At 42.2% G+C, this 23,622-nt stretch overlaps 1 protein-coding gene across 1 annotated transcript in view; it reads right to left on the bottom strand.

Annotated features, from left to right (window-relative positions):
* Window positions 1–23,622, bottom strand: part of dph1 (diphthamide biosynthesis 1) — an 87,621-nt gene that overhangs the window by 38,936 nt on the left and 25,063 nt on the right. The window contains exons 4-5 of the mRNA XM_080844691.1: window positions 10,406–10,527; window positions 3,118–3,272 (exon numbers count right to left, since the gene is read on the bottom strand). Of these exons, the coding sequence (XP_080700817.1) occupies window positions 3,118–3,272; window positions 10,406–10,527 (277 nt within the window). The remainder of the gene's footprint in view (window positions 1–3,117; window positions 3,273–10,405; window positions 10,528–23,622) is intronic.

Here is a 23,622-nt window from a genome sequence, read left to right as displayed (position 1 = left end):
AATGGCAACATGAAAAGTCCAAGCAGTCTTTAGACCACATGCATGCAGATTTGTTTAGGCATTCAGATAAAAACAGAAGCAGCCACAAGTTAACTTTACACAGACACATAACTAAAACTCTCAGGCACAAGTTAACTTTACACAGACACATAACTATAACTATCAGGAACAAAAGTCTGAATATATATACAAAACTCTGAATATATATACAAAACTCTGAATATATATATACAAAAGTCTGAATATATATACAAAACTCTGAATATATATACAAAACAAAGTCTGAATATATATACAAAACGAAGTCTGAATATATATACAAAACTCTGAAGCGCTCAATCCGTCTTTGTCCGCCATATTGGATTGAGCGCTTCCTATTAAATCAATGGTACCAAAATGTTTGTAATTACGTAGTTTCTGCTTCATGAAATACTGTTTTTCTGTTATATTGTTAAATTTTGACATTGATTTCTCACTAGAAATGCAATAATAACACGTTTATTTTACACCGTTTGACTTCACGAAGGATATTTTTAGAGGCAAGTTCCCCATTGACTTGACTGGGGTCTCGTCAAAATCTTCGTAATTCCTTGTTTTCTGCTTCATGAAATACTGTTTTTCTGTTATATGGTAGGGTGACCAGACGTGCTCTTTTTCGGACATGACCTCTTTTTGAGACCTAAAAAATGCCTCCGGCAGGGATTCTCAAATCGTCTGAGATTTTGCCTCGTCGGGTGTTTCACAAAATGTTGTACCTGCAAGTAACTAAGTGTAGACAACAATCAGGAAACACACCCGTGAACAATGACTAATTATATTAAAATGTAGTACCTTATGCTATATATACCCTTGGAATGGCCAACCTATCTAGGTCATGGTGTGTATTATTTTGTAGAAGGGAAATAGTCAGTAGCAGTCTACACATAATCTACACATATAAACACAATTATATGCTTATCCTACATAAACTATGGAAACTTTAAAAAAACTATTCAATTCAATGAATAATGTCTTATTTTCATTGGTATATGCAATGAGGATTGCTGGGTAATAATTTTTTGTCCAATGTCAAGTCTCTATTTGATCATCTGACGAGACGATACGATATGATGTATTTCATTTAAACATAAAAATGTCCTTCGTTAAGTCAAACGATGCAACATGAACGTGTTATTATTGCATTTTTAGCGAGAAATCAATGTTTAATTTTAGCCATATAACAGAAAAACTGTATTTCATGAAGCAGAAAACAAGGAATTACGAAGGTTTTGATGAGACCCCAGTCAAGTCAATGGGGAACCTCTAAAAATATCCTTCGTGAAGTCAAACGGTGTAAAATAAACGTGTTATTATTGCATTTCCAGTGAGAAATCAATGTCTTAATTTTACAATATAACAGAAAAACAGTATTTCTTTTTGTATATATATTCAGACTTTGTTTTGTATATATATTCAGACTTTTATATGTATATTCCGACTTTTGTATATATATTCCGACTTTTGTATATATATATTCAGACTTTTGTATATATATTCAGACTTTTGTATATATATTCAGACTTTTGTATATATATTCAGACTTTTGTATATATATTCAAATGTTAATTTCCTAAACGGCATGCCATAATATATATACTATGTATATATATATATATATATATATATATATATATATATATATATATATATATATATATATATATATATATATATATATATATACATACATATACATATATACAGCCGCGGAAAAAAACACTTCAAAATGATCATTTTCTAGGAAGCAAGTTTTTCTTGCAGGACAACGGTATACTTTGCCTGGCTGAGGTTAGCAAAAGACCATAAAGATTGAACCAAAGAGGACTTGAGGCCATCTTCTCTGATGAGTCCAATTTTCAGCTTTGCCCAACACATGGTCGTCTGATGGTTACACAGAAACCAGGAGAGGCCTACAAGCCACCTACTGTGAAATTTGGTGGAGGATCGGTGATGATATGGGGGTGCTTCAGCAAGGGTGGAATCGGGCAGATTTGTCTTTGTGAAGGACGCATGAATCAAGCCAAGTACAAAGTTGTCCTGGAAGAAAACTTGCTTCCTATTGCTTTGACAATGTTCCCCAACTCTGAGGAGTGTTTTTTCCAGCAGGACAATGCTCCATGCCACACAAACATGTCAGTGAAGGTGTGGATGAAGGACCACCACAATAGGACCCTGTCATGGCTAGCCCAATCTCTGGACCTGAATCCCATTAAAAACCTGTGGAATGTGATCAAGAGGAAGATGGAAGGTCACAAGCCATCAAACAAAGCCGAGCTGCTTGAATTTTTGCGCCAGGAGTAGTATAAAGTCACCCAACGGTAGAGTGAAAGACTAGTGGAGAGCATGCCAAGACACATGAAAGCTGTGATTGTAAATCAATGTTGTTCCACCAAATATTGATTTCTGTTGAACTCTTCCTGAGTTAAAACGATAGTATTGTGTTGTTTAAAAATGAATAAGAACTTGTTTTCTTTGCATTTTTCGAGATCTGAAAAAACTGCATCTTTTTTGCTATTTTGACCAATTGTCATTTTTCTGCAAATAAATGCTCTAAATGACAATATTTTTATTTGAAATTTGGTAGTAATGTTGTCAGTAGTTTAAAGAATAAAACTAAAATGTTCATTTTACTTTAACACATACAAATAAATTGTAAAACCAGAGAAACTGATAATTTTGAAGTGGTCTCTTAATTTTTTCCGCAGCTGTATATATACATATTATGATAATGTGTATTTATCGATTATCGCGATAACCTTACACCAAAGCACATGATGTTTCCAGTCATGCATCAGTCTTTCCTCTCTCTCTCTGGCTCACACACAGATACACACAAACACACACACAAACACACACTCTTGAAACCACATACAAGCGTGCTCTTCTAACCATTGCCAACTCCCTCAGACTTAGTGAACAGTTCTTGAAAGGGAGCTGAGAGTGACAATGGGCAAACCTTGAGATCTTATGTGGTTCGTCCGACATGGCAAAATGAGAAGGACGAGGAGGATGAGGAAGAATAGGAGGGAAAAAGAGCGAGCAGAAGAATACGGCCCCCGCACAGGGGTCACTGCTTACCTGCAGAGCGGCCACAAACTGGATGGTGCTGACCAGGGCCAGAGAATGGCCTGGGGGGAAGTTGAAGCGGACCGTGTCCAAGAAGTGGGACGTGTCCATCTGGATGTCCACAAAGACGTACAGCATTTTGATGCCCGCTGTGGAGTCGATGGGAACTACACATGGGCAGACATACACACACACACACACACACACACACACACACACACACACACACACACACACACACACACACACACACACACACACACACACAGAAAAAGATACGAGTGACACGATGAACTGAAAACTGTTGTTACACTGTCCTAGTTATATTTAATTATTTTTCATTTCTCCGACACGCAGATGTGGAGCCCCCCAGACCCCCCCCCCACACACACACACACACACACACACACACACACCCCCACCCACGAGGCAGTGTGGCATGGAAAAAGCTGTAAGGCTGCGTGAGCTTAAACGAACATCACACTTGGTGATCTAGACCTCAATTATTTAAAGAAGCAGAGGGACACATACCCTCATTATTAATACCATTAATTTCACAGGCCATTTAACAGGCACTAGCGTTGAGGAGGCCTGTGACAGAGAGGGACAGGGAGATGGGGGAAGGGAAGAGAGAGAGAGAGAGAGAGAGAGAGAGAGTAAGAAAAGGAGAGAGGCAGACTGAGAAAGATTGATTCAGAGTCCGTGAGAGAAAGGGAAAGGGACAGAAGGAGAGTGAGAAAGAGTGAGTAAGTGAGAAAAGAGTGGGGAAGACGAGAGAAAAGCACACAGGCATGTATGGCATACGTTATCATTTGTGGCTCATCCCCATGATTGCGCCTAACACAATGTTACATTCAATTTGGACATGCTGTACGGGGGCCACTTCAGCAGTGATCAGGCAAGTGTGGTGGCCGTGAAACAGTTTGCATATGGCTGATAGGAGGGAGAAGAGACAAATAGCCAAGGAGGAGAAGAGAGAGAGGGAGAGGCTGGGAGGGGACTCTGATGAGGAGGGGAGGGGAGTGGTGAAAGCAGGGACAAATTCAGCCACCTGGAATTGGGAGGAGAGAAACTGGGGGAGAGATAGAAGGAAGGGAAAGAGGAAGACGAGGGATGGAGGGGATTTTGCGTCGCCAATTAGCCGAGACCAGGAGTGATGAATGAGGGGGCCCATAGAGAGAGAAAGAGAGGGTGGTGGTGGACAGAGAGAGAGAGAGAGAGAGAGAGAGAGAGAATGAAAGAGAGTTACTTAATTTCCACTCACACTCTGAAATTGTTATTATTAAATCACTACTCACTGTGTTGTGTGGAAAAACAATAAAGTCGAATCCCCTGGCAGACAAGAAACATTAACGGTAATCATTTGACCCAGATCCAGTGGGAATTAGAACCATTGGATTAACATGTTGGAGAAGGCCAAGGGGGGGAGGACCTCTATCAGAGTAAGCCCTTACCCCATTGATGTCCCATTACTTCACCCAGGATTGTTCAATGTCCAATTAACATCCAGTGGTTGTGATCAGATCATTTAAGACTGCCTTTTATTGGTGAGCTGAATTTGCAGCAACAGTGTGCCTAGTTTCTGTGCTGGCTAAGTACATTTTTAGATAAACTTAAATGGTTTAAATCAAGGTTTCCCATCCGTGGGCTGCGGAGCACCATCCACTGGGCCTCGAAAATGTACGGTCTCCTCAATTTAAGAAAAGGTAGAAACCCTCAGGATGCCTTTGTATCTTCTCTACTTGGCCCCCAAATACGTAAGTTTAACTTATTAGGTAATTAGTTGATAACTGCCTAGAAACTGCCAACTGTTATGATGGTTCCTTAAGATAGAGATAGCTAAGGTAACTCATAGCTTGGTTGAATGGCATGAGACCTTGCATGTTTACATGTCTCGAGGAGGTTTGTGCACCGTAGCATCCTGTTAAATACTGTTATGTGGGAAGGAATGTATGGAAGGAAAAATTGTTATCCGTCGCATGTTGTTTTAACCTGATACATTAATGGGTTTCATTTGTAAAAGAGCTGTGTGTGTGTGTTTGTGTGTGTGTGAGAGAGAGAGAGAGAGAGTGAGGGACACAGTGGGTGGGGAAGGATATTTAAGGAGAAAGGCATGTAAGATAAAAAAAATATCTAAGAGGCACTTAAAAAGTTGGGAGTTCTTGGCACACCACATCTTGTCTCTCAAACAACCACAGAAATACAAACACACTCTCACACACACACACACACACACACACACACACACACACACACACACACACACACACACACACACACAACTGACAGATGCTTACAGGTGCTAACAAACTAAGCCAAGACCATAGTGGCAAAAACAGAAACAAGGCTGCATCGATCCTCCCTCTGAACCAATTAGCAACACTGCCTTAGCGCACTTAGTCATTGCAATTACAACCACTGACAATGAGCAGCATGCTCCAATTATCTCTAACACACATCCTCTCTCTCTACTTCTAGCTCTACCTGCGTGCCTAGCTCCACATTGGCACCTACTTCTAGCTCTACATCAGTGCCTAGCTGTCAGAGTCCTGCACTTGCCTCTGGCTCAGCTGTAACAAAAGGACGGTTATGGACAGATATTCACATGCATGTTTTGCCAGCCCAACACCACCAGTCAGCTGCTACAGATGTACTCATTGGAATGTGCCGCTACTCAGAGGAGAAACTGATTTCCAGAGATAAGGATCCACTTCTTTGGTGGCAAAAGCATGACCAAACCTTCCCAGCCCAAGCAGAATCGCAGTGAAATACAGTGAAATTGTTGCCGCTTATCTACATGCAGAGATACGTTTCTCAAAGGCGCGGGGAGGGGGGGGGCAGTGAGCAAAAGAAACGGAGCTAACTGGACTTAAGGCGAAAACTGTACAAACACCTATGAATGTGTGAACATTTCAGAAAAGGTTGAGGTTAAGCATTTTTTAAGGGAACCTGATTATCATTGTTTCTAATAAAAAAAATATATATGTTTTTAAACGAGAATGTGGAATGTTTTGTAAAAAGGTTGACTTGAACATTTTCTGAAGGTGCAACTGTTTAACGTTTAACTTTCTTTTAACTTAAAGAATAAGAAAGAGTACTTGGATGTCTTGTTGTCATAATGTAGCTATAATTTAAGATGAGTATAGCCTATTTTTTTTCCTACCTTGCTGAATACTGAATCAGAAAAACTGCATTAATCCCCACAGGGAATTTGCTTTGTAACAGTAGCTCAAGATTGTGGAAGTTAAAATTATACTAGAACACAAGAAATACACTACAATACAAGAAATCACTGGAGGTCCTAGTCTGGAGTCTCACGGCGACACGGCAAGCGGAAGACATCGCACGCAGTTGCCGAGAGAGGGATCTAAACAACACCCAAGTTGGCATGTGAAACTCCTTGGGGGCGTAGTCAAGATGAGTCCCAGAGCTATCATTTCAATATCTAGGCTGTAGAAATATCCCTTCATGGTAAAGTCACCTGTTTATAATGTTGCAAGCCTGTATAGATACGCCTAATATCTCCTCTTCTCCATGAGTCTCGGTTGTTTGGACCCACCTCTTTTGCCTTGTTGTTTTTTGGTTCAAAGTATCATCGATGCCAGCCTGGGTTTTACTTGGTATTGGGTCGGAGAGGAAATAAATGGCATCACACATCACTAGCAAACGGTGTTGCCTGGTTGCTTTGGTTGCCTTGTTGCTATGCTAGCTAAATACCATGCTAACTGCATGGCAGAGTTCCATTTCCATAAACTGACAGGGTAAGTTAAGGTCTCCTCGGACATGAATAGGAAAAGGTACAAACACTCCATACGCCTGTGTAGCTTCCCTGCTTGGCCCCCAAAGAACACACCCTAGTAACTGCTAAAATAGCTCCCTAAGATAAAGTTAGATAGCTGGGATAGCTAGGCATGAGACCTTAACAAAACGATTATTTCCATAACTCGCCTGCTGGCTATGCCGATTACTGCCTGTCTTTTTCCATCTGTGTGTAGGAGTGGCTGCAGCAGGCCGTTACTGAGGAGTGAATACACCTGGGCCCGGTGTCTCCAAGGGCCTATAAGATCCGCCGTCTCCTGAACCAGGGGGCTTCCGGTCTCCCCACGGCTTTAGTTTCTTTTCACATGCAAACACGCACCTCACAACACTACCCTCCTCACCCATGCATGCACCTCACACTGATTGGCTTGGCTGACGATCTCTCATCTTTTGGTTAAGTTACTTTTGCTTGGTTGTAACAATAAATCCATGTTACTTTAATAACTCGAAACTGCGTCCTCCCAGTGTTTGTCATGGCTTAGAGCCAAGTTTATGACAATAAACAATAACAAAAAAAAGTCACCATGATAATTGAACATTACGCATCAAGATAATGTGTACTTAGCGATTATCAAGACAACCTTATATCAAAGCACATGCTGTTTCCAGTCATGCGTCAATCTTTCCTCTCTGTCACAATCACACACACAAACAGACATACATACAATCACACACACAAACAGACATACATACATACAGACACACACACACACACACACACACACACACACACACACACACACACACACACACACACACACACACACATACACATACACATACACACATACACACATACACACATACACACATACACACACACACACACACACACACACACACACACACACACACACACACACACACACACACACACACAGTCATGGAGCAAAGACAGATTGTGTGATTGTATGCCAAGCTGATACAGATTCTGCTTTCATTTCCTAATTATGAAACGTAATCGTGAGCTAACCATATCTATCCATCTGTGCAACATCTGTCTCCAAAATGCGAACTAGTATTTATGTAAGGATATGAGAGTGTGTGTCTGTGTGCGTGCATGGCAATATGAAATATGTTCCATGAGACTATTTGAGTATGTGTGTGTGGAAGGGTATTTTGTTCAAACATGAAAACTATAACTAATAAAAGTGTGCACGTACATGAGTTTGTATGTGTGTGTGTGTGTGTGTGTGTGTGTGTATGTATTTATTTACGTGTCGACTGCCTGCCTTTGCAGTTGTGAGATTGTGAGCAACATGATAACTAAAACATACGGTCAGGTGAACATGTATATATGAGTTTGTGTGTTTGATTTAAAGTGACAATATGACAACTATTCAATGTGACGTGTGCTCCATGTGTGTATGTGAAGGATATCTTGTTCCAGCATGACAACTGATACATTAGAAACATTTATGTATGTGTACCTATGAGTGTTTGTGTTAGTCTGTCCATCAGTCCAGCTGCTGGTCAGAAAGCTCCTGTCTAAAGGCCCTTGGCCCTGTATTAATATTCCCCTGGTCAGTTCTGGTATTTGGGCGAGGTGAGGTCACTCTGACAGGGAAATATTGAAGCTATTGATTTAGCATTTCATCTCGCCTTTACAGTCTGTTTGTGTGTGTGTGTGTGTGTGTGTGAGTGTGTGAGTGTGAGTGTGTGTGTGTGTGTGTGTGTGAGCGGCTGCAGACAGGCAGCAGGAGGGCAGGCGCGCGCCGGGGTCCTCCAGATCGGCACAAGCTTTTTCAAAGGACAACCTTAAAGCATGTTGCCCATTGATCCGCTGGAGGAAATGCTCTCTAAAGGTCTGATCTCCCTCATGTACTGCTGAATGACTGCAGACGCCAGGCGCTCTGGTACACTGCCAGCCGTGCACTTAGGAGAGCAGACCTCCACTAGACCCCTCATTCTCCCCTCCCGTAATCAGCTTTGAAAAGGCAGGCCAGTCAGAGTCAGGGTCTCACAGAGGCTTTCTTTCCTTCACGTGGGAGGAACATTGTGTCCGACTTCAACTTCGGTCTTCTGAGTGCATTTAAGTCACCAGGTCATCTAGGCTCTACAAAAGTCTATTACAGAAGGTTTTCAGGGGCTAAACGCCTGGAAGATGATTGCCACCTAGATGGGGCACTAGTTCAGAGCACTGACTCTTCAGTCTAAAACAGATATAAAGTGATAGATTTCAATCAAAATTGAGATTTTAGTTTTTTCAAACATCACATTTATAGGCTTTAGTAATTTGGGTTCACTGAGGTTTGCTTTTGTGTGTATATACAGCATTTTCCCTCAGAACACTGAAGCAGCCACCTTAGAGTAATTAAAGGTCCTCTAGTGCGTTAAAAATCTAATTAATTATTATTATTATCCCTCTTTGGCGGATGGCAATAAAGCAATTTATGAGCTCATTGACTGCACATAAAATAGTTTGGTCAACCTCAAAGCTATTCTGTAATCGCTAAAATCACAACATGGTGGCGCTAGATTGCAGAAAGCAAACCGCATTCTGAGAGACTGTTGCCAGGGCAACACTCTCTGGCAGCCAGTCAATCTATCCACGAGGACAGATGTCAATACCACTTGTCACTGTCATTCTGAATATTTGGACTGCACAGGTGAATTTGATTTTCTGTTACAGCCAAGTACATCTAGATATATCACTGAATGTTTCCATCCTTAGGTTCCGCATTTGAAATCCAAGGTGAAATACAGTGACATATTGTACACTATGTTATAGCACAATGCAAAAAAAGTGTATGTGTGTGTATGAACACGTCTTCTTGATGCAACCATATAGTGAACAGCAAGGGTAGAGATTCATATAGATTTCACCTGGGGTCAAATTCTCTTTGAAGTCTCTCAAATACAGGCCACAACACTAAACACACACACACACACACACACACACACCAGACCAGGTGACCAGGTGTTATGTTGCCACTTTAGCATTATTACATTGTTAAGTTACCGTCATGGAATGTTTTGGAATGTAGTGTCTGAAATCTGCTTGCTGTTTTAACCTTGGTTTCCTAGATGGTGAACCCAATAGATTTTTCTATACAGTAAGTGAGTGTGAGTGAGTGGGTGGGTGGGTTAGTGGACACTCTGAACACAGCTACAGTGAGCCTCCATCTTTGAATTGTGTGCAGCTGCTAGCTAGAATGTATGCACTCACATCAGGGTCGCTTCCACCCATCAATGATCTACTCCTTAACCATGGGATCAATGTTTCTTAGAGGTTGTGTGACATGATGGCCAAAATAAACATTTAAAACATTGACAAAGACATTACTCCCAACCCTGTGTATGTATATTGTGTGCTTTTGTGTGGACTCACTTAATAGGCTATAATGCACCATAGGGGTGTGCTCTGTGTGTGAATGGGGTATAATCTCACCCACACGTGTGTGTGTGTGTGTGTGTGTCTGTGTGTCTGTGTGTGTGTGTGTGTGTCTGTGTGTCTGTGTGTCTGTGTGTGTACACTTACTGAGGCAGCTGTGTCCGTAGTGCACCATGAAGTCGGCTCCCAGTGCTCTGGCGGTGAAGTCATCCACGCAGCAGGCTCCGTACGTCACGTCCCCCATCACCAGCGTGTCTGCTTCCGTGAACCTGTCCGCAAGCGCAAAAACAAGGCCTGCCAATCAATCAGTTATATGTCACACAGCCAAACACTCACACTCACACACACACACACACACACTCAAGGAAATATATAACAGCATGTAATGCAATTGAAGGGACCATATTATTAATCAATCACATGACAAAACATACAAGGTAATAACATCCCACCTCACAGATGGCAAGAGTTGGATCTATGGGTGGGCCTGATTGACAGCTGGCCCACCCATTCAGATTCCTGAATCATTTCATTATCATTTTTATCAATTATTACAATTACAATAAATCTAAACCCAGACGACTCCACCTTGTGTAGAACCACCACGGTAGGCCTGTTTTAGTCCTGCCGTGGGACGGTTATGATCGCAGCCTCTGTGAGCGAGGGAGTTCTGGATTGTGATATTCAGTATGAGTTATTTCATTTGAGGTTAACTTTTGCTCACTTTGTGAATTAGCAAATTGACTGAATGTGTGAGCTCCCTCTAGTGGGGCTCTTTAGCGACCCCCGATCCACTGCTGATTTTTGCCTTAGGATGCCAACCAAACAGTTTCTCTGTTCTATATGGTCCCTTCAATTGCATTACATGCTGTTATATATTGCCTTCTAGGCAAAAGGCATAACCCGTATCCAAATGTATTGAAAGTGTACATTGAAAACCAACAACCCATATCAAAATGTACTAAAAGTGTACATTGTGACCCACAAACAATGTATTGACTGATCAATATTAGTCAATCTCTACTGACTGCACTCTTCTACAATCCTCAGAAGACATCACAAGCCGCCTTTAATTCAGTTGGCTTACGCTTGTCTGGAGTTAGAAAGTATGTCAGGTTTGGGCTGCTGGGATTTGGTAGATTAGAGGGAAATATTATATTATTATATTATATTAGCAGCTGAAGGTAGACAAGGGATTAGTGAGCAGGTGTGGGATTGTGCAGCCGACATGTGATGGGTCAAACAGCTAATAAAGAGCAGGAGAGACACCAGAGATGGGGCACGTGTGTGTGAGAGTGTGTGTGTGTGTGTGTGTGAGTGTGAGTGTGCATGTGTGTGTGAGTGTGTGAGTGTGAGAATGAGTGAGTGAAAGAGAGCGAGAGTTTGTGTGTGTGGGATACAGAGACAAATAGTGGATGGGACTATGAGTCTGTGTATGTTTGCATGTATATGTTTGTGAGTGTTTGTATTTGTGTGTATATGTTTGTGAGTGTGTATCAGAGGCAGAGCGAGATCTAGAGAGAGAGTGTGTGAGCAAGCAAGTGTGTGTTTGTGTGTGTGTGTGTGTGCGCGTGTTTTTATGTGTGTGTGTGTGAGTTTTTATTTGTGTGTGTGTGTGTGTGTGTCTGCAGCCATGACAGAGAATCTGAAGCTGTGATCACAGGGCTCCTGAGGAGTACAGAGGGAAAGGATTGGAAGCTCATAACAGAGCTATGCTTTTCCTTCCTGTTCCTTAGTCCCCACTGCTGTGCCTTCCACCACCGCTGCTGCTGCTGCTGCTGCTGTTCTTGTGTTTGTTTGTGTTTGTGTTTGTGTCTGTGCTGTTGTTGCTGCTATCCTTTGAAAGAGAGCCCTACATCACCCTTCTGTGGTATTGGCAGCATCACAGCAGGTTTTCCCCATCAGAGAAATGGCAGTGCTAAATGAGTGCTGCAGGTAAACGAGTGAAAAAAGAGGGCATAAGGCATGTAAGGCAGAGTGTGTGTGTGTGTGTGTGTGTGTGTGTGAGAGAGAGTGTGTGTGTGTGTGTGTGAGTGAGTGTGAATGAGAGAAAGGGGTTGGTGTGTCGTGTGGACGCCTGGTGGCAGACACATTTAGGCTAGGTGGTACGGGTGTTATTAATAGGCCAGGGAAGAAGGCTACTAACTGCCATTGCTCTCTCTCATCCCCCACTCCCCACAGCTCCTTAAAAAGCACTAAAACACTGGCCTGTCTGCTCCCTCATTCTTCATCTCACTGCTGTCTCTCTATCAGTTTGCACTTCACATCTCTCTCTCTCTCTCTCCATCAGTTCACACTTCACATCTCTCTCTCTCTACCTTCAGTGCACTCTCTCTCTCTCTCCCTCCTTTGCCATCTCTCGCTGTCTGTGGCAAACTGCCATGTTTTGGTGTCTAAGCCAATCTCATTTTCCCTCTCCTTCTGTCTTTGGCATGCAGACCGTTTAAACCACGGCATTAATATACTTCAGTCAATGGTAGCTGTAAAAGCTTGTGACCTAACCGATGTCAGCATTTAGCCCATCAGAGATTTACCCATCCATTATCTAAAAACATTGCGCCTATTTTAACCCACTTCATGGATACTCATCCACTGTATTATATAGCCGATAACAAATATGGTAGGTGTGCACATTAGGGGTGGGGGAAAAAATCGATTATTCGATTTTTCTCGATTCTCTCTAAAACGATTCTCTCTCGATTCAGAAAAGTTCATAATCGATTTTGCTATTTCAATTTTTTTTTTACACATCCATTTTATGTTGAAAGGCAAGCTGCATCGATTATTGGATTGTTTATAAAAAGTCCAAATTGTGACAAGGAAAAGCTTTTTCTCTAATAAAAAATAGAGAAGGTAATTCATCTGTTGATTTTCTTTAATTATCAAACACAAAGTAGGAAGTGTAGCAAAGACTCTGAGTAGCAAACTCGAATGTTTTAAAAGTCGAAATGGATTGATAATCGTTTTATCGTTTTAGAATTGATAATCGATAATCGTTTTTTTTACACATCCATTTTATGTTGAAATGCAATTATCGATTATCAATTCGAAACCGATAAAACGATTATCGATGCATTTCGACTATTAAATCATTTGAGTTTGCAACTCATAGTCTAAAATCACTTCCTACTTTGTGTTTGATAATTAAAGAAAATCAACAGATGAATTACCTTCTCTATTTTCTTTATTAGAGAAAAAGCTTTTTCTTGTCACAATTTTTACTTTCTATGAGCAATGCAATAATCGATGCAGCTTGCATTTCAACATAAAATGGATGTGTTCAAAAAATAAATAATAATTAAATTACAAAATCGATTTAAAATCGAATCGTTGACCTCTGAATCGGAATCGAATCGTGAGGTGCCAAGAGATTCCCACCCCTAGTGCACATATCTGCTCATACATTCCCTTTTATAGCACAGGTCAGGCATGAACTTAAACGTCTGTCACTATGGTCTTTAACAGCCAATAAACAGTCACATAGCAAGAGTTGCCAAGCTACTAGCATAATGCTAACCGATGTTGAGGGCGTCATGTGAATGCTAATGTTACCTAACTATGGGACTTTGTAGGCTAAACCGCCTTATCTTTTTCAAATAAACAATTTAACCTTTTTCAACGGAAGAGTTAACAAGTGAACCATATTTCTTACTAGAATATTGTCTAAACAGTCTCATTTTGCATGACACATACTGTACCTCCTAATGTTAATCAAATTCAATACAACAAAGTAACCCGCATAGGCCACACCATTAAACATCAGATTTATTCTCAAAGATGTGGGTTTCTTTAGTTAGTTATTTATTCTCAAAGATGTGGGTTTCTTTAGTTAGTTATTTATTCTCAAAGACGTGTGTTTCTTTAGTTAGTTATTTATTCTCAAAGACGTGGGTTTCTTTAGTTAGTTATTTATTCTCAAAGACATGTACTTCTTTAGTTAGTTATTTATTCTCAAAGACGTGTGTTTCTTTAGTTAGTTACTTATTCTCAAAGACGTGTGTTTCTTTAGTTATTTATTTATTCTCAAAGACGTGGGTTTCTTTAGTTAGTTGCTTGGGTGTTATTGTTATGAACTATGAACAGGCGCCTTCCTAACTAGAGGTGTTATGGGTCTACTGGGGATTAGAGGCATCAACGCAATTGTAAGCAGATAAGTGACACTATTCGTCCACACCTTCATTTCATTTACACTTGTTGCACCAGCAGAATCATTGACTTGACTTTGAGTATTTCAAAGTAATCTAAGCATCATTGACATTTCTCTTTTGCATTTTGTAACACTTAAGACTTTGAACTAATAAACAGACAGATGATAACACTTCAGACTTGATCCAGGTGAGTTATGTAGTTTATTGCAGACATCAAATGAAGACTGTCAACTCATTATGACCGCCGCGCGACAGCACCGGGGTGCATGTAGTGGTGTTTGGTGGGCATGTAGCCTTACTAGATGAGCGTGGAACCACTGATTTTCGTTTTGATCCGTTGCACCCCTGTCGGACTGGACCCGTTTTAAAGAGGGTGGGGCGATTCAGTTTTCTGTGAATAAGTCGAAAACCGTAGGGCTTAGGAGGACCACATTTTTTTGTATGTTGGTCTTAAGAGGCCACGTCAACCATTCCACTACCACTTATTTCATGTATAGCGCCACCTAGTTACAAATGAAAAAGCAAAAATGGAGTGTTGTAAAACATTTTAATTGTAAGTTGTAAAGTCAGAACTGCACGAAATCGGAGGTGTGGGATCATTATGACACCTTCTGATTGCACGTTAAGTTTCGTGGAATTCCGTTCACGGGGGGGCATGCAATAAATTGATTTATATGATTATACACCAACTGGCCTATAGGTGGCGCGACAGTTTTCTTCAAATATCCCGAGAACCGTAGGGCCTTGGAGGGCCAAATTGTTCTTGTATGTTTGTGTTAAGGGGCCATGTCACCCCATACCATAACCAGTCATTACATGTATAGCGCCACCTAGTTAAAAATTAAAAAGCAAAAATTAGGTGTTTTAATCAAATATATGTCAAAGTGCTTGAAAAATTACCAAATTTGCCAGGGACATCAAGCCTGTAACCGTCCATCTTCGGTAGAGTTTTTGTCCATGGATGGAGCAAAATGGCTCTGTAGCGCCCTCTAGAACATTTAAAAAAAAACCTGCACATTGGGGTTATTTTGGCGTAGCTTGATGGAATTCGGTACACGTCTTCATCATGCATGGACGCACCAAAAAGTCTCTTGACGCCATGGTGGCAGGTCCACAGGAAGTCGGCCATTTTGAGTGGAAGATGCGTTTTGACGGCGTTTGCACAACTCGCATCTGATCGAACTCCTCCGACAGATTTTATGGTAACGCCTTGAAATGTGGCCAGGCTACTCTTCAGCCATGGGCGACTAAAAGTTATATTGGATTTTCTCATAAGTCGGAAGGTGTGGGCGTGGCAGACCCTCAAACTTTGTGTTTTGTGGCAAGCACTAACAAGTTGGCAAAGTGTCTTATTACTCAATCGCATGTATGTCAAAGTGCTCGAAAAATTACCAAATTTGCCAGGGATATCAAGCCTGTAACCGTCCATCTTTGGTAGAGTTTTTGTCCATGGATGGAGCAAAATCGCTCTGTAGCGCCCCCTAGAACATTCCAAAAAAAACTGCGCATTGGGGTTATTTTGGCGTAGCTTGACGGAATTCGGTACACATCTTCATCATGCTTGGACGCACTATAAAGTCTCTTGACGCCATGGTGGCAGGTCCACAGGAAGTCGGCCATTTTGAGTGGAAGATGCGTTTTGACGGCGTTTGCACAACTCGCATCTGATCGAACTCCTCCGACAAATTGAATGGTAACGCCTTGAAATGTGGTCAGGTTACTCTTCAGCCATGGGCGACTAAAAGTTATATAAGATTTTCTCATTAGTCGGAAGGTGTGGGTGTGGCAGACCCTCAAACTTTGCCAACTTGCCAGTGCTTGCCACAAAACACAAAGTCTCTTATAACTCTTGCGTACATTGTTTGATCCAGAGAAAATGTCTGAGGGTGTACGCTGGATCCAGCCCGAACCCGTACATATGCCTGACTGTTGGAAACTTCACTTTGTTTCCACACCTCTTTATTTGACCTGTTTTAACAAACTACATTGTAAAAGAAAAATATTATATACCAAAACAATCCACAAAAAAGTAGTACACAAAACATTACATAACCAATTACGTTTACCTATCTAGCTGTTTATCTGCGATTTTCCTGAATTTGAAATGTATGTAGATTATAGTCCTTCACACGCTATTTTTTACTTCAACCAGGCATCTGGCACGTGACATGTGGCATCTGGCATGGTGGTACTGTGGATGGCATTTTTGCCTTTGAAGCAGCAAACCTAGGTTCAAATCCTGATCAACCAGGATGCTTTCCTAAGTTGCTTTGGACAAAAGCGTCTGCTAAATACCTGAACTTGACCCTTTTAATAGGACAGGTTGTTCACGTTCTGAGGCGAGCTGGTCGAGATATCTGAAGATATTACTGCACATTTGCTGTCATTTTCAAATAAATAAAAATGCAGATTTATAGTCTATATTTTAATATTTCTATGATAAAGGAGTGAGCTGCAAAGATCTACTTAGATAAGGTGTTTTGTGGAAGCGAAATTTCACAAGGTGATTCATGGGTTAATGTTGTACAGATTTATAGGCCTATAGCATGGTCAATATGAAATCAAATACAGAAGAATCCATCAGTAAATTCTACGTCTACATTAATACAATTAATTGTAAAATGTATTCATTATTCATTTAAATGCAGTTTGTTAATACAATGTATTTCTACAATTAATCGGTTGAAAGTTAAATCTGTTTTGTACTTTTACCTTATCCTATGTACACAGTTGCTATCTGTGCTTGGAGCTTTATGATTATGGCTATGGCGCAGATGGACATGAAGTTCATTTCCTATAATTGACTGACTTGGAATTAGTGGATTAATGATACATTGATTGATAAACTACTTCACGTTTTCCTTGGTGGCTTTTAGACTATCAGGGAGTGAAAAGTTGCGTGTGCAAAAAGAACACCCACTGTTCCACTTGCCACTGCAGCCATCAGCAGGAAAGGCCAGCTCTGCCCCAGGTAACTCCCTGTCTCATCACCTTGTTACGATTACCAGACACGATTTTTCTGCTTTGCAGAAAACAACGTAAGTAAGTCGGCTGCTTTATGGTACAATATACCAATCCCTTCCAATAATTTCTATTGCAAATATGAATAACAGGCAACTGCAGAAATGTTCAACCGCTCTTTCAATTTATATGTGCTTACGTTATTCGTAATGGATGACAAATGGAAAAAGCTGTGACTCCTCAAAACACAAAAGGCATGCAATGGCTGATAATCTTATATGAAGACATTAAGAAAGCGAAGGCAGCTAGCAGCTATCAACTCTGTTTAATTGGCAGTTTCCTTGTTATCATACTGCGTTTATTGCCCATCTGTCTTCTAACCACAGGATATACAAGAAAACACCAGATTGTTCCCAGATCTACATAAAATGTATCGATTAAGAAAAATCAGGTGTGTTTTGGAGTGTGTGAAGTATGGAAATGTAATGAGGACAATAGAGATGTCTATTCATCAATATATGTGTATTCTTATATGGTTTGTTCGATACAATTCTCTCAGACTTTCCTATGCATTGGTTTTATTCTCATGTCTGACATGAGACCCTCTCCTACTGCTGTGCAATCTCACTTCGCATTTTCTTGTGGAAATGCATTTCTAGCTCTCTGTCTCTTTTGTTCCCGGCTTCTCTGGGTAATATTTAGTCTGAGTGAAGGACGGCCTCGGCCAGCTGAGTCTCCGAGAGCAGTCAGACATGAGTGAGGGGAACTCATCTGGTAAATAAATATTTGCTTTGGAAGATTTGATTCGCTTATCCTTCTCTCTCATCAAGGTCCCGGCACTTGTGTTCTGAGTTCTGAGTGTGTGAGTAAGTGTGTGTGTGTGTGTGTGTGTGTGTGCAGGTCTGTGTCTTTATGTGTCATGGGTTTGTGCGTTTGTGCGTTTGTGCGCTCTTGGGACAGAGTGGAAAAGAGGGAGGGGTGAAAGTTGTCAGAGTTTTGTTTTTTGTGATTGTGAGGAGATTCAGAGCTGAGGGTAAATGTTGTTCCTCGCCAAAAGTGCTCTGCAAGGTGCTTTACAGCTGTTAAGAGAGACCTTTTCTTGTGGCGCTTCTGAAAAGGATTTGCCCCAAAAGGCAAACAGAGGAAACTACGAGGTCTTGCCAAAACAGCACAATGTGCATCTGGCACAACTCTAAACACAAAAATAGCAAAAATATCCTTCTGCTTCAGGCTCAGCCACAGCACTGTGCCGTGAACCTGCCACACATCACGAAGAACGGCAGCAACAGAACAAGTAACTGCACAAACAAGCTGTTACCTTTAAGCTCCTGTTATATTTGCTGAGGCATTACACAACATGTTCATCCAAAGGCGACAGTAAAGCTAAGCTACACAGTTGTGTGCGACCTGCACTACCTCAGAATCAAACCCCTTGATGTTGCTAATGTTAACAATTCACTCGACCCGTTGAGTTACAACACCAAGCTACTGTAGCAGAAACACAACCGCCAGCTTTGGCACCTCACACGCACGCACGCACGCACGCACGCACACACGCACACACGCACGCACACACACACACCCCGTTATTGGCGCGTGCGAGTGGCCTGTGGTTGAAATGCCGTGGAGGGGACACAGGGCTGCAGAGCAAGCTGTGGATCTTATTAATCTGCTCCAGGTGAGATAGTGCTGCTTACCTGGGACCACTGCAGTAATTACATGGAAATCAGAAGCCTGATCCCCAGCAGTCCCTAGGGGGCCGGGAGAGTGTGATGGGGAGACAGAGGATGAGAGTTCGTCTTGTTTACCATGTCACACACACACGATCAAGCACATACACCCTTGCACACTTCAAGGGCTTAAAGCGCACGCAGTTCTACTGAATGATACGGACAGATACCAACCCTTTTCACACAGTAACTCTCGGTTGCTTTTTCTCCCTCTCACACACACACACACACACACACACACACACAGACATTAGCCCCTCTTTCACATGCTATCTGGCTCTCCAGCTGAAACATCTGAGCTGAAATGTCATTAAGATGCAATTAAGATGGAGAAAAAGCCTGTGATCTCAATAACGGCGCTTGTTAATTAGTGTCTCCTTAGCAGCCAACCCAAGCGGCATGAAACTCAGCCAGCAGAGGAGAACAGGCAGAGACACACACACACACACACACACACACACACACACACACACACACACACACACACACACACACACACACACATCAGAGACTGGTGACTGACAAGCACAGTTTCTCTCTGTTGAGCACACTTCTAAGAAATTCCATCACATGCTCTCCCAAACTTTTAGCTAGCACGCTCATAAGGAAGATACTAACATGTGAGATGTGAATCATATGTTTACGTTTCAACAACATCTTTTTCCATTTGAACAACATTCTGTATGTGTCTGTGTGTGTGTGTCTTCCCCCGACACAGGGGTTGGGAGTCACAGGGAGCTGTGCCAAGAAAGACCCATCCATTTCCAGCCTCTGCCTGTCTGGCAGGAATGAAATCTCTCCTCGGCTTTAACAAGACTTTCATCAAAGCACAGCATGGGAGGAGCCCCGCCTGCTTGCTTGCCTGCTCGCCTGCCCACCCGCCCGCTCCGTGCCGCACTGTGCCACTGTGTTTGTGGACGCCGCAGCAAAGCGGAAATTGATCCATTTTCTTGCACATGCTCTTGCTTGTTCTCTTTTCTCATAACAGCACTGGTATCTAAATCAGTCTCTCGCGCTCTCTCTCTCTCTCCCTCCCTCCATCCCTCTGTCTTTCTAGAACAGTCTCTCCCTCAATGTCTCTCTCCAAACACAATGCCATCTTGTCATGTAAGACACCCTGCGTCTTAATCGAAATGAATCGTCTCCCATTAAAACATGCGGCTTTAATTTAGTTCATTAGAAAAAGGACAGTTGTTGTCATTTCCTATCCCCACCACGGAGCTCTGATTGAAGTGATGGGTAGGTCCGCAAACCCTGCAAATATATCAGCGCCGCAACACAATGTTTATTAGTCTATGAAATATTTAGAGGCTTTTAAAGTCCCTCTCATATCACTGGAAGAGGAAAAAGTCTCATTCGCACTCAAGAGTACAAAGAGCCAAGCTCTGTGCTGCTACTGTCCACATGACACACACTAACACACACACACACTAAAAACTGTAATGAGATTTAAAAGAACCCTAAGTTGACTGACCCTGGTGTGTGTGGACAAGTGCACATGTGTGTGTGAGGGCCACTCCACTCAGGAGCCCAGTCACTTGAGCTGGAGCGGCACGTACGTAGATGACCCACGTGTTTAAATGCTAACTCTTGACTTGTTATTTTAGCATTTCTAAGTGACTGGCCGCTCAAAATAGGACTTAGCTTGTGGTTCTAAGGTCTTCTGGGAATATCTTATCTTAAGATATATCAGTTAGGAAAACTAAAACATCTCAAAATAAGCTACACACATGCACAACCAATTTTAACGATCTTTATGATAAATTATACAGAACTAATCTGCAGTGTGTATATATATATATATATATTTATACATAGACACGTAGCACAATTACCTTATTAAGATTTATTTTATAGACAAAATCAACAAACTTGCCAGAGTCAACAAACTTGCAACAAATAGGATATAGATCAAGATACAGATTTATAGGCTAAGGTCTGGCCTGTCAAAAAACAATGTTGCTCAGTAAAAATGTTCTATGTGTGAATATGTGTTTGTTTTAGTGCACAACGAGACTCGGGTAGGTCAAAGACTAAAATTGGATCACTGACAAGTCCCTGCGGTCACACACCATTCATGTGCACAGTCCATTCTCTCCACATAGTGAACTAATGGCTGATAAACACTCTCTCAAAGAGGCTCACCTCCAGGATATGTATAAGCACAAACACACGCATGCACGCACGCACGCACGCACGCACGCACGCACGCACACACACCAAAACGTAAAAATATGAGACCATTTTAGACTTCAAACCTAACCACAAATTAGCCTTTAAAAGATGCTCGTGCTGACACATTAGAGAAAAAAGCCCCCGTTTGCCTGAGCATGGAGCGTGGATCTCCTGCATTTAGCTGTAAAGTGGACTCATCGCTGTCAAGGTGATTTATGAAGGGCACACAATATTCTAATCCCCCAGCGGTAAACTGCTGTGCACTCAGGCTGAGGCACCCCTCCCGCTAGCCTTGGGAATGGGATTGGGAACAGCGGGTGTGTGCATGCATGAGTTTGTGTATATGTGCGTGTGTGTGTGTGTGAGAGTGTGTGAGTGTGTGTGTGAGTGTGTACATGCATGTAGTGAGGGAGTGCGTGTGTGTGTGTGCAAGTGTGTATTAAGGGACTGGGAATGTGTGTGTGTGTGTGTGTATGTGTGTGTGTGTGGGTGTCTGTAACTGGGTGCCTCTCAGGAGGCGGGGAAGACAGACAAGGAATACAAGAATGCGAACGAGAGAGAGAGAGAGAGAGAGAGAGAGAGAGAGAGAGAGAGAGATGAGAGCAGAATGAGACAGGAACAGAAAAGAATGCACGAAAAACTTGTTATGCAATAATGAAAAAAGAAATACTGAAATAATTCCAGTTCCAGTTAAGGCTGGCTACAAAAATGTTAATTGTAGCCCAGTCTTTGTGGCTACAATGGAAGTGACGCACAAAATAATGATCCGCATTCACAATTGAAAAGAGTTTTTCTAGCACACGATTCGCGCCCAACCAAACAGATGAGTTCAGAAGCACCCAGGCAGTAAACAGACAAAGGCAGAGCATGACTCCACTGCGCACACCTTCCTTCCCTGGAACTCAAAACACAGCACCAAGGTTGGCCAAGGACTGCTGATGATGTGGCCCCCTTCTATACTGCTTAGGAACAGACAGTCACACAGCTGCATTCACGCTCCTACCAAATGACTGCCAAAAATCCACCCCAACAAGCCCCAATCCACCAAAGGATGTATTTATGATAAATTAGCGTTCCGGTTAAGAGAATGACCTTCGTTACTGGACCTTTTGGCTACAGTGTAAGCTAGCATGCAGCTTACGGGGTCTCATTAAATGACTAATATACAAAATGCAATGAGGCTGAGAAGCACTGGGCTTTAATTTCTCTTTCTTTGCTGCACTATACTACATTATGCACTGCAATCTGTTTTGAGTCACATAAAAGTTTGATAACTGGTCAAACATTTCCATGTTTCTTATCGCATTACTGCACAATTGCGTTGGCTTCTCTACGGCAACATGCAGAGAAAAAGAGGGAGAGGGAGAGGGAGCGAGAGAGAGAGAGAGTGAGTTGGGGGGGGGGGGGGGGGGGTAGAGGGTGAAAAGTGTGGAATTGTAAGCGCAAAGCTAATGCATAAGGAAAAGCGAGAGGTGTGTTAGATTGGGGGAGAGAAGGAGAGAGAAGGAGAGAGAAGGAGAGAGAAGGAGAGAGAAGGGGAGAGAAGGAGAGAGAAGGAGAGAGCGGGGCACAGGGAGGGAGGGAAGAAATGTGCATGTAAAGTGGAACTGGATTTGACAATGTGTGTGTTTTGCTCATTTCACAAAAAAGCAAAGCCCAAAACAGCTTAGTGTGGTGCAAGCAGTTCGAGCACCCTGAGGAAGAACCTAGGGCCCAGTGTTGTTGGCAGTTACACACCTCCCTGGCACAGCACTGTTTGTGTGTGTATGTTTGTATGTGTGGAAGTGTGTGTTAGTGAGCGGGAACAAGCATGTCTGTGTGTGTGTGTGTGTGTGTGTGTGTGTGTGAGAAAATGTGTGTGTGAGCGAGTGTGAGCATGAGCATGTGTGTTTGTGAGCGAGTGTGAGCATGGGTGTGTGTGTGTGTGTGTGTGTGTGTGTGTGTGTGTGTGTGTGTGTGTGAGTGAGTGTGTGTGAGCATGAGCGTGTGTGTTTGTGAGCGAGTGTTAGCATGAGCATGTGTGTGTGTGTGTGTGTGTGTGTGTGTGTGTGTGTGTGTGTGTGTGTGTGTGTGTGTGTGTGTGTGTGTGAGAAAATGTGTGTGTGAGCGAGTGTGAGCATGAGCATGTGTGTTTGTGAGCGAGTGTGAGCATGGGTGTGTGTGTGTGTGTGTGTGTGTGTGAGTGAGTGTGTGTGAGCATGAGCGTGTGTGTTTGTGAGCGAGTGTTAGCATGAGCATGTGTGTGTGTGTGTGTGTGTTTGTGTGTGTGAGAGAGAGGAAAGTGAGTGAGTGAGTAAGAAACACGAGAGCAAGCGTAAGGATCTGCTCTAGTCTATAGAGATCTGCTCTA

Source organism: Sprattus sprattus, assembly GCF_963457725.1.
Source record: "Sprattus sprattus genome assembly, chromosome: 9".
NCBI lineage: Eukaryota > Metazoa > Chordata > Actinopteri > Clupeiformes > Clupeidae > Sprattus > Sprattus sprattus.
Note: the sequence above shows the minus strand (reverse complement) of the source record. Positions and strands in the feature narration are given on the sequence as shown.